Source organism: Drosophila arizonae, chromosome 3 (genome assembly GCF_054131065.1).
Source record: "Drosophila arizonae isolate 15081-1271.41 chromosome 3, UAZ_ARI_1.0, whole genome shotgun sequence".
Classification (NCBI taxonomy): Eukaryota; Metazoa; Arthropoda; class Insecta; order Diptera; family Drosophilidae; genus Drosophila; species Drosophila arizonae.
The window spans coordinates 25,658,668-25,671,010 of NC_142923.1; the positions used below are offsets into that span (position 1 = coordinate 25,658,668).

General features: G+C 46.9%; 1 protein-coding gene and 1 long non-coding RNA gene across 2 annotated transcripts; one reads left to right on the forward strand and one right to left on the reverse strand.

Moving 5' to 3' along the window:
- Positions 1-269: 269 nt before the first annotated feature.
- On the reverse strand, positions 270-12,333 carry FASN1 (Fatty acid synthase 1). The gene is made up of 6 exons (XM_018003240.2): positions 11,933-12,333; positions 8,279-8,754; positions 1,506-8,218; positions 1,345-1,440; positions 1,131-1,274; positions 270-1,050 (listed from the first exon to the last, which is right to left on the reverse strand). Exons 2-6 carry the CDS (start codon positions 8,511-8,513, stop codon positions 937-939), a joined length of 7,302 nt encoding a protein of 2,433 aa, XP_017858729.1. The 5' UTR covers positions 8,514-8,754; positions 11,933-12,333; the 3' UTR covers positions 270-936.
- LOC149269958 (uncharacterized) lies at positions 9,646-12,266 on the forward strand. Its single transcript, XR_016269475.1, has 2 exons — positions 9,646-9,810; positions 11,820-12,266. It is a non-coding gene; the product is annotated as an uncharacterized LOC149269958 (long non-coding RNA).
- Positions 12,334-12,343: the final 10 nt, after the last annotated feature.

Consider the following 12,343-nt stretch of genomic DNA (forward strand, 5'->3'; position numbering starts at 1 on the left):
TATTAAATAAGTGTATTTACTGGCAATATTTCATATCATTTATATTGTTGTTATGTTATGCATCTGTCTTTCTAGCTAAACGATTTCGCTGTCTATATAAAATAAAAATTTGTTTGACAAAAAGAGAAGTATCAGTAAATCTTCAGCTGTTTAAAGGGTATATCTTCAGCTGTTAGGGTAACAAGTTGTTAGGAAATCATGGGAACAGTATTAAAGCCATTAGGTTATCAGAATATCAACAAACGAATATAGTATACTTTACGACATAGTTATTAATATGAAAGTTTTCTTTATTTACTCATAATATGTTTATGGACTGTATCAATTTATATATATATCCTCAATAATCATGAGCGATCATTTTGTATGTCTATTTTATACACCAATATAACAATTTTTCGTTCTTTTTGTGTTTGTTTTTCAATTTGTCGATAAATATATAGGTTGAATAATTCGAATAATGAGAGAGAAATTACAAACTTTAGACTTAGAATTACAAAATTAAAACTAAAAAAAAACATGTGACAATTGTGCACACATTTATATTTGGTTAGTTGAATCTATTGCTAGCTGTAGTTCTTAAAGGAATGCTGTTGCTCCCCTCAACTGCCCGGAATCGCAGCACGTGTGGATTACTTATTGGACCTGGGTATCCACAGGAGCTGCAAGACGGCAGTTAAGGACGAGTGCGGGCTGTTGTGCTGCTGTCTACCGTCCAAAATCGTTGATTGTGGGAATGTGTTGTGGATTCGAAAATGAAATTTGACTATATTCCTTGTAGCTTAATCATATAAATTCATTTATAAAATGTGCTAGCCGTTGTGATGGGTGATGATGCGCCTGTGCACGTTCTTATTAAAAATAAGAAATATATAAATTCCATGAGTATTATTTATGTTTAGTGTGCGCGTGCATTTTGGAATGTAGCTAAGTTGCCTAGTTGAAGAGTCGCTTCAGTATACTCTGTATGGTCACCAAGGACTGATCCTCTATGAGGAAGGTGCGATGGTTGCCCTCCACTGTGTGCACCTCCACGGGCTTTGTGCAAACCTTTAAGGGAAGAATTTGCAAATTAATAAGAATCCCAAATATATTTTCTATATGTTTGTCTTTTTCTTTTCGAAGCTCACCTCCTTCAAGCGGTAGTCTTCATCCATTTTAGCAGAGTTATCGGTAGGCTTGACCAGTGTCACCTTCGACTTGAGTTTCAGCTTGGGCTTGAAGCTGTCAGCCAACTCCAGTTTCTTGTAGAAAAGTTTCGCAGCCGTTTTGATCTGTCGAGAAAAGTGAATCAGTTAGTTTACGGTAAATAAAAGTTGCTAAAAAGAAAATCTCTGTACTTACTGTTTCCACAGGCTGTGTAACCTCTACGCTCAAGAGCTCGGCAAACTTCTCGAGTTTCTCCTCCCAAGTGGGAATCACCAATAGCAAACGTACCAGCTGTGAATGAATTGGAAATTGAATTAAAAATGATTTAAGAGGGGTTTCGTTCAGCAATTTCTTACAGCTTTGTAATCAATGTTGGCTAGCACAAGGCCAAAGTAGGCCAGGCCGTAGCTCTGATTGCTGTTGTTGTCGTCCACAGTGTATCGCTGCTTGAAGCTGCTGGTGTACCAATTGACGTAGGTGGGCGCACCATCCAGCATGACAATGTTTGCGATTTCATTGGTCTCCTCCAGGATGCCAGCCATGACGTAGGTAAGCAGACAGCCGAACGAATAGCCGGCTAGCTTGTAGGGTCCCTTTGGCTGCACTGTGCGTATCTGCTTGATGTAGAACTTGGCAGCAGACTCAATCGAGTCCAAGGGTACGCTGCTGGTGAATTGCAATCCATATGCGGGCACCTCCAGGCGCTTGGCCAGCAATGCCACCGCCGTGGCAAAGCCCTCAATGGGTGCTATGAAGAAGATGGGCGTCTGTTTGCTGTTCGGTGGCGCTTGAGTCTCCAGCTTGACAATTTCCTCAGTGGGTATGAGGGCAGTGGTGAATACCACCTGGGTGCCATCGCCCATGGGACTGGCTGTGCGCGACGGAGGCGTCGACTTGGCAGCGGTCTCAGTGGCTGCGGCATCAGTAGTATTTGTAGTGGTCTTCACATCGGCACCGCCATCCATTTCCTTAAGGGCACCGAAAGTCAGTTGGCGAATCTCCTGAGTGGACAGAACAATATCGAAGTTGCGCTCCAGAGTTTGCTTGATTTCCGCACCCATAAGCGAATCCATTCCCAGATCGGCTAGGGAGGCGGCGTCCTGAATGTTTTTGGTGTCACGTAGACCCAAGATGTTGGAAATTGTGGCAATTAGACTAACTCCGGCGGACTGATCAGACTTGCGTTTCTCGGCCACCACCATGGAGGCCAACACCGGATGGGGCTGTTGCAGGAACAGATCGATGGTCTGCAGGCAGGACGGCATGCGCTGGGGCAGAGTTCCTCCAATGACAGTGTCATTGTCGCCGAGATTCTCCAGCACCAGGCCAGTGTCGCCAATGGCACCCCATTGGATCGATGTGCCCGGGAAGCCGCTAATTTGACGCTGCTCGCAGATGCGCTCCATGGCCGAGTTGGCGAGACCGTAGTTGGTTTGGCCAATGTTGCCACGGCCGCAGGACACGCTGGAGAAGCAGATAAAGTAGTCCAGCTCTGTGCAGATGGTGCGCGAATATTGGTCCAAATATTTGGTGGCTGTCACCTTGGGATCGGCAACGGCCTTGAAGTCCTTCGCTGTTTGATCCTCGATCAGAGCATCGCGCAGCACGGCAGCCAGATTGAAGATACCTCCAACCAAGGCCAGCTTGTTGCTAGATTCCAGCAACTTTTTGGCGCCCTCGGCTGTGGTCACATCGTTGGTATCGATGACCACCTTCACGCCGCGCTCCTCCCAGCGACGGATCATAAGTCCCTGATAGCCGCTCTTCACACCAGAGCGAGAGGTGAGCACAATATAGCGTGCTCCACGTGTCACCAGCCAATTGGTGAGCTCCAAGCCGAAACCACCCAGGCCGCCAACTAGGATGTAGCTCTTCTCTGGATGCATGTAAGTACGGGGAATAGCGTTAATTAGACGCGGCTTGGGCAGCACCGTCTTCTTGCCGTCCTCTTCGTCGCGCACCTTGATGACCACCTTGCCAATGTGCTTGCCAGAGGCCATGAAGCGGAAGGCCTGCTCCACTTGCATGTCATTGAAGACAGATGTGGGCAGAGGCACAACGGCGCCGCTCTTGATGCCCTCAGCAACAAGCGATACCACTTGGTTCTGCATTTCCTCCTCGCCTTCCATGACACTGTCAAGCAGGATGCCATGGAACGAGGTGTTCTTCAAGAACACAGACATGCCCAAGGGGCTGTTGTTGCTCAGATCGAATTTGCCAATCTCCAAGAAGCGGCCATTGAGACCCAAGCAGCGGATCGATGCTTGAAGTTTCTCCTCCGACAATGAGTTCAGCACGAGATCCACACCACGTCCCTTGGTTTCACGCATAACCAGCTGCTCGAACGAAGTGTCACGGGAATTGCCAATGTTGCGCGCCTGCAGCTTGGGGAAGCGCTTCAGCAGGAATTCTCGTTTCTCCTTGCTGCCCACCGTGGTGAAGACAGTCAGGCCATGATGCAAAGCCACAGAGATGGCGGCCTGGCCCACTCCGCCGGAGCCGGCATGGATGAGGATGCGCTCGCCCTTCTTCATTTGTCCGCGGACAAGCAGGGCATAGTAGACAGTGGCATAGACGCAAGGCACCGTCGAGGCCTCCTCCATGGTCCATTTGTCGGGAATTTGCCACATCATGCGCTTGCTGGCGACGCAAGTGGTTGCCAGAGATTTGGCCGGCACCATGGCCATGACACGGCGTCCAGCTGAGTCACGACCGGCGAACTCCAAGCCCAAGACGCAGTCCTGCTCGGCCAAGTCGCCAGGAAGAGCATCAGCGGCCAGTTTGCCTGAGGACAGCATCACGTCACGGAAATTGATGGGCGCGTAGTAAACGGTGCAGGTTTCCAAATCCTTCTTGGTGGAGTTCTCGATCTTGGCGCCCTCAATCCACTTCAGCGACGACAAATCGCCCTTCACTAGGGTATTGACATAGGCATGATCGACTTGTAGGGTAGCTTGCTGCGTCTCCAGCTTCAGGTGACGGAAAGTGCCCCAGTTGCCGTTCTTAAGTACATTCGAAATAAGATCCTTCTCCAACTGTTTCTGGTATACAGGCGTGGTCAGCGAGAACTTCTCGGAAACGGCATCCTGCACAAACACCAAACGTGCCAGTTTGCCTCCATTCTCATTCTTGATGCAGGTCATCAGACCGACGGCACCAAACAGCTCCTCGTTCTGGCAGACCACATAGACGTATTGTGTGTTGTCGGTAGCCGCTGTGGCCAAGGCAGCTTTCAGATCATCCACCCAGTTGAAGTTTTTCTCTGTGACATTGACGACCACAGATTTGCGGGTCTTGAGGTCTGTCTTGCGCCGTGCCAGGACAACGACACGAGTACCGCCGAGCACCTGCTCCTGCACACTGACGAAACCGAATTTCTCTAGCAGGGCACGTCCAGTCTTGGTGAACGTATTCACCGTCTCCTCGAACAGCAGGAAGCCGTTGTCCCGAATGCTAGCAATGCTGTTCTCGAGGGTCTTGGTATCCGGACGGGCGAGCACATCGATGCCGTACACAAAGTGACAATTCTGCTCAACGGGCTCCTTCAGCACGTCCTTGGAGATGACGCGTACACCAGAGTCACCCAGGGCGTTGGCAATAGTTTCCTCATCGTTGTTGGATGTCACCACGGCCACGTCGCCGGTGAGCACAGGCTCGCCCTCAATTATCTGCAGCAAATTGTTGGCCATGAGCACATCGGGATTGCGGCCGTTGGCCAGCTCGACACCCTTCAATTTCACGGCTCCGCCGGAGTTCTCGATGATTAGCTGAATGGCCACATCGAGAGCATGCAGACGAGCCTTCTCAGTGTTCTCATGCAGCTCGGTTGTGTTGTTGTTGGCCACAAAGGTGTAGCGCTCCAGGGTGGGTGGGTTCTGGGTGCCGGGACGACGCTGGGCCAGCGAAGCCTTAAGGCCACGCAGCTCTACGCCGCCGCTCTTGATGACATTGATGTCGCCGTACCAGTAGACCGGCACACCAGTTTCCTTCTGGGCCTCCTTGCTGAGTCCGTTGATCAGTTCCAGGTGCTTGAGTGGATTGATCACAGCCTTCTCGATGCGCGTGGGCAAGTACAGTTCGCGCAAGTTCTTGCTGAGAATGCTGAACTGCAGCATGGTGTCCATGAAGCTGATCCAGTTGTCTACCCATTGCAAGTTGCCAGTGGAGGCATACGTATCGGATTTAACAATGCCACGGAAAATTCCGCTATAATCGTAGCCGCGCAGACGCAACTCCTTGTAGACATCGTTGGTGGCCAGCTGCTTCGCAACGGTGCTGGCTGTCTGGGGCTCCAGGGGCAACTCCTCGTTATCGATGCTGTCCGGAATAGTAATCCTGCCGGAGACAGCCAAGCTGCCGCTCTCGCAGATCTCGAACTTGCCGGTGCCGTCAAAGAAGTTGATGCCAAACTTAACCACGGCGCTCTTGTTCAGAATGGTGGCGCGATGGAACACCAAATCCTCCATGACAACGGGCGTCTTGTGGAACTCTCCGCCACGCATCTTGGCGAATGTCATCCAGGCAAGAGTCATATAGCCAGTTGCTGGGAACAAGATACGTCCGTCAATGTTGTGACCCGCCAGGAAAGCATCCTCCTCCTTGGACAGATCGACCTCGACAATGGTCTCGCCCGATGACGTCTCCTTGCCAAACTTGGCCACCAACCACTTCTGTGTATGATCCCAGCCGATCTTTGAGTTCAACATGGGAGTGCCGCGACCCACCGGATAGCTGATGGGGCGCACCAAGTTCAGTACTTGGGGCTGAGCACCGGCAGCATAGAGTTTTCCCACGTTGGTCAGGAAGAACTCCACGTTGTTTTCGTGGCCGCGCTTTACCAAGCTCAAATTGGTGGCATCCGGGCCAAGAGCACGCTTCAGAATGGCCTGCAGTAGGCCGTGAGGTGCGATCTCAATGGCAATGGCATTCTTGGGAACGTGTTGCAGAGCCTCGTGGAAAAGTACAGGGGAGAGCAGATTGTTCACGTGATAGGCTGCGGATGACTGAATGGCAACTGGTGTGCCCCAGGCGGATTCCGGAATGCTGGTGCTCACCCAACGAGCGGTACGGTTCTTGGCATTGGGAATGATCTTCTCCAGACTCTTGCGCAACTTCGGTCCGGCATCAGCAATGTATTTGCTGTGGAATGCATAGCCGCTGCTGTTGACAGCCTTGGCAAAGATCTGCTGAGCGCTCAGCTTGGCTACCAACGCTTCGATAGACGCTTCGGGTCCAGAAATCGTGCAGTTGTCCTCGCTGTTGTGGCAGACAGGGAAACAATCGCTGGGAACAACCTTGTGCGCCTCTTCCCAGCTCAGGCCGACGGCAGCCATCTTGCCCTTGGGCAGTTGCGTGTCCAAGATGCTCTTGCCACGCCAGTAGGCGGCCAACACAGTTTGCTCCGGGGTGAAGCAGCCATCGGCATAGGCACAGCCCAGCTCGCCCACCGAATGTCCAACGATGCCGTCGGGATGAATGTTGAGCGAGGTGAGTAGATCCGTTAGGGCCACCTGCATGGCGGCAATCGAGATGAACGAGTTGAGAATGTTCTCAAAGCTCTTGTCCGTGGAGCGAGTGAGCACATCAATTAGATCCACGCCCTCTGGCTTCAGAACATCGGCGCAGCGCTGAATGGTCTTGGCAAACACATCGATCTCCATTAGATCCTTGGCCATGCTAGCCCACTGGCTGCCCATACCCGAGTAGACGAACCAGATGGGGCGTTTGTCATCGCTGAACTCAACCACCTCGCGCTGCAGCGAGCCCTTGTTGCTCACCACGGTGTAGCCGCGGAAGTAGTGCAAGGGAATGGGCTTGGAGTGAATGTCGTTAAGCAGCTGCAAGTATTCATCGTCGTCGGTATGTTCGGCGGCAGACTCCAGCAGGTCTTGTACGGCTTCGAATGTGCGGCCGGATGCAATTACGACTTTCGGTCCACCATTACGTGGGGTGATGGCCTTGGGCTTGGGGTTCGATTTCAGAATTACGTGAGCGTTGGCGCCACCGAATCCAAACGAGTTCAAGCCAATAATGCCTCCGTTCCATGGCAAGTTCTTATCGACTACCTTAAGGCGGCCATCGAGCAGACCGTACAGATCAGGATTGGGCTTGTTGTAGTGCAAATTGCCGGGTATGATGCCAGTCTCCATAGCGATCAAGATTTTGGCCACCGAGCACACGCCCGACGCAGGCTCCGAATGGCCCATGTTCGACTTCACCGAACCAATCAAAAGGGGCGTGGTACGGTTCTTGCAGAAGAAGTCTGTAATCGAATTCACCTCCTGCGGATCACCAACCTTGGTGCCGGTGCCGTGAGCCTCCACGTACACAACCTCGTTGGGATTTAGGCCGATTTCCTCATAGGTCTCGCGAATCAAACGGTTCTGCATGCTGCCAATGGGATAGGTGATGCCCTGCTCCTTGTATCCATCCGTGTTTGTGCGCACGTTCAAAATTGTAGCGTACACACGCTTAGCAACCGATGTGCGCTGCAGAAGCAGCACAACGCAACCATCGGAACGTACGTAGCCGTTGCCCGACTCATCGAAGGCCTTGCAGCTACCGTCTGGGCTCAACATGTTCAGCCTCTTGAACTGCAGCGACATGGTGGGCTTGAGAATGAGGCCAGCACCGGCAACGATTGCATTGTCGGTCTTGCCCTCACGCATATCGGAGAAGGCCTGTTCCAGGGCGTACAGCGAGCTGGAGCAGGCGGTGTCAATGCTGTAGCTGGGTCCCTTGAAATCGAACGTGAATGAAATTCGATTGGCAAACATAGCGCGAGCGCAGCCCGTCAATCCGTAGCCATTCACACGATCCGGATCACAGCACCAATGCTGCTCCGTTTCCGACGTCGAGACACCGATGTAGACGCCAGTACGTGAGCCACGCAGATCTGTTGGATTCAGGCCGGCATCGATGATTGCCTCGTGAGTCAGCTCGAGCATAATGCGAAGCAAGGGATCCATGCATTCGGCTTGCTTCTGATGCACGCCAAAGAACTGCTGATCAAAGTTCTCGAGATCGCTCTCCTTGATCTTGCCCATTCTGTCGGGCAGTCCATATAGACCTGTAGTAATACAATTAAATTTAATAGGATTTCAATAGCAATTAAGTTCTCCACACTTACCGCGCTCCCAGCGCCTGGGATCATCGGTGACCATATCGACGCCATCGAACAGATTCTGCTTAAACTCCTCAATATTCGAACTCTCCGGCAAACGGCCAGAGAAACCAGTTATCGCGATTTCCTCATTCAATGCCTGCTGACGCGGCGCATAGTGTCCACCACCCAGGTCCAATTGGGGGGCAGTACGCGTCGCTGGCTCAGCGGTGATCACTTCTTCGGAAAAACGGGCTGGCATATTGTTGTCTGTTAGGGTATTCGTTGCACGGTTCCAATCGGAGGTGCTAGGTGTTAGCTGCTCGCTTGGCTCCTTAAAGGCGTCAGGTTGCTGTGAATTTTGTTGCTTCCTATTGCGACGACGGCGTCGACGTAAAGCCCTTGCACTTTTACCGCTATTTTGTACAGTGGGACCGTTGCTATTGTTACTTTGCTTAAGCGCAACAGCTTGCTGATCCACGGCTTGTAACAGTTTTTAGCGACTGTAAGAATGAATCGGATCGAATTTGTTATTAATATCATCGATCAACTGCTGCCACAAGAACTATTTTATATACATATACCCTAATCTAAACTGGGCTGGAAAAAAATCTAAGGTGATTTTAGAGAAAATGAAAATTGTTCAGAACAAGAATAATCTACAATTCGATTCATATATTTAGAATTATGATATATTCACTAAAAATTGTAATTGAATTGAAAAAGTATATGAATGGCCCAATCGACTTGTAGATAAAATAATAATAATAATAAACATGTATAAAATAATTTTATAACTTAGGCCACTTTTGAAGATTGCAAGCATTTTTTAAAACTATATTTCTATCTTCTATATTCAACTATTATTCAACTTCATTATAAACCTTATCTCTTTAAGTTTAAAAATATGTTGACTATATTTACTCAACATATAATTATGTATATGTATTTTTACAGATTTATTTTCAATCTTTTGAAAACGTATTGCATACTTTTTTGCAGTAAACGAAATTCGATTAAATTTAAATTCGAAAATAGAGGTATATATAGATAGAGTATTAAGGGGGACCTATCAGATAATTGCGTTGACAGAAGTGCATAATATTTGTTTACCACTGAATTAACATATTTACTACTTCAAATATCTGTTTGAATAATTAGTTACTAACATTCTATAATTAAAAATTACCTTTATCCTATACTAAAGCTATTAGTAGTACTATTTAGAACAGCAAGTTCATGTAAATTGTACATGTAAACATAAACAGTGGTGGCTAATTAAATAGGTATAGCGGGGCTATGTTAATATTAAACTACTTTAGACTACAGCTACTGTTAATGTTGCTGTTGTGTTGAGAAAGCTTTCGTACGTATTTTGTTTCTCTCGGAAGCTAAGCATCAGCCCGGCTAGTCGAATGATTGACTTATGGCGAGTAATTGAAAATCAGGTGATTTCTGGAGATGATGCTCGTGCAACAACTACTTTGCTCTCAGCGACGATTTTGCTTGTTTATGGCGTGATTGGTGAATGCTCAACAGTGCGCGGCAACATTATTTGTGTACGTATGCATGTATGTATATATGTACATACATATATACAAAAACACAAAATATACAAACTCACTCTCATCATGCTGCTCTCTCTCTCTCTCTCTGTGTACAGAGAGGCGGAAAAGACAGTGCAACACAAAATTTGTTAACATAGAAATGCCAAAAGCGGGGTCGCAGCTGACGCTCACCCATACATACATAAATGTTTGGCACGTTTTACCGACAAAGCTCGTACGATGTGAAGAGCACTGAGAACGGCATGATGAAAGAAGTTCGCTAAGCTAAGCCACTAGTTTTTGGTATGCTTGTATTTAATATGAAAGAAGGTCTGCAAGAACAGTTTTAGCAAGTATACAAACATACATATTTATGTATGTAACATTTACATAAAGAAAAAGAGAGGGAGAGCGCGAGAGAGGCGCCGGCTTTCATCGTAATATTGCCCGCCACTCCAGCCGGCAACAAATAAACCAAACATACACACACACACGCACGCACATACTCATACATTGACATTAGCATGACGCGTGTTCGAAAGCAATTTGTAGAGAGTGAGATGGTGGCGTGATTTTCAAGTTTATTTAGGCATTATTTTTGTTAGTTTTAGGGGGTGTCCGATTCGCTGCTGTCGCTTTGTTTGATTTCTTACCTTACCTATGGCAACATTCAAATATACATGTATATACATACATATATCCTTTTACATTAATTATATACAATAACTAGGAAGGGACAACTATAAATACATACATGCATATACAGCGTGTCAATTGATTTTTAGTACGGCTATCGAGCCACTGGCCGAAAATGGCGTCATTCGATATGTAAACAAAACGGTCTGTTAGCAATAACCAACTGTGACCAGCCATTGCATGACGGATCGTAGCTGACTATTACAGGTACTACCTTCTCACACTTCAAGATTGTTTATTTATGCACTCAGGTCATTTCACACTTATCGATAATTGGACGACTGCACCTAGCACTCGGAGTCCATTCATTGAAACACCCACGCCCCTTCCTATACGTATGCGTACATAAGAGTCGTACGAGTCGCGCGCCTCAAGTTCATTGCCAATGATAAGCGGGAAATGGTCTGATTAATGCGAATCGACTTAGTATCACTGATAGCACATCTCCACAAGTATTACGTTTTGAGGAACTTATGTGTATATTCATTAATAATATTGCGACTGGGCACTTTCTGGTCGCGTGCTTAAATATTTCCCTATCTGGATGGAAAATATTTAGACACACACACATTGACAAACATACATATACGTGTAGACATATATACATATGTATGTATATGTATGCACGTAGATTAGAAATTTTCCAATCAATTATGTCATTAGTTTTCCTTTCCTTTTCCTTTTAGACTGAAATCATAGAAATCGACCAACTTGTCAATTAGAATGCGAAACCCTACCAAGTACTTTTCTATATGAAATGAAGTCGATAACGAGGTCGGGTTTCAGGCACTATCTGTGTATGGTTATATATGTATGTATTCACAAGCATACATATCTTGGAACTGCGTACTTTAAACGTAATCCTAATTAGCCATGCTATCTAAATAATTGACTCCTTTTAACTACGTTCTATAATTTAAATACAAGCTAAAATATTTACATAGACTATACAGCCCATAGTACACACAACATGTATAAATACGTATGTATGTATTTATAAGGCTGTTGTGTTGGCAACCCCTAAATATTCGTCTGTCTACTGCGAATTTGCTAACAAAAATTCTATAAGAGTCTAAAGGGGCCAATATTACACGGCAGGTGAGAAGTGATTAAAGTTAAAAGTTTAACACGATTTGGACCGGATTGTGTCATTTGATATTTAAACTGCTAATTAAAAACTACATGATGCCATAGTTAAAAATTCTAGCATCAACTCAAGTTGATCTTAATGTGGAATTTACCAAATTCTTGCCGACGATGAGAAAGTTAACAATAGTTAATGAAGTTTTGCATTTAATGTTTCTCTCTTTTCTCCTTTCTTGCAGAGCTAATTTCACACGCACACTGGCGCACTAGTAAACGGCCATGCATGTAATAGTTTGTGTGTATGTGTGTGTGTACATGTACACAGCATGTCTGTGCAATGCAGAATACATACCTAAAAATCAGGCGATTCCTCGACAGCTGTTTTATGAGACAGCAGCAACCACTTGCCCGGGCGATGCGAATGCCAAGGGAATCGGTTAGAAGTTTTGTCGTTGGGACAATTAGTTCCTGTGCGTTACAAATCGACCGTTTTAGATGTTGGTGAAATAAACACAATTGCTTTCGACTTCTATATATATTGTCACTGTTTTTCTTTTTTATTGTTTTGTTGCACTTGGTGAAACAGCTGGGTTATTTTCAGTAAATTTATTTGGATTATTCGAAGCGAAATTGATTAAACACTTTGCTACGCGCAGTTGATGGATAACACACTTGGTAAAGGCGAATCGACTTCTATTCAAATGAAGACTACCGCAATTCCTGGCGCGACCTAACGACGAAAGTGAACGAATAGTCGCGGCAT

Excerpts from the sequence above, each read along its gene's own strand:
- FASN1 (XM_018003240.2), bottom strand. The coding sequence starts at position 8,513 with ATGCCAGCCCGTTTTTCCGAAGAAGTGATCACCGCTGAGCCAGCGACG. Across the intron at positions 1,441-1,505 it reads CCAACATTGATTACAAAGCT|CTGGTACGTTTGCTATTGGT; the intron begins GTAAGAAATTGC and ends ATTCATTCACAG. Across the intron at positions 1,051-1,130 it reads AAGACTACCGCTTGAAGGAG|GTTTGCACAAAGCCCGTGGA; the intron begins GTGAGCTTCGAA and ends CTTCCCTTAAAG.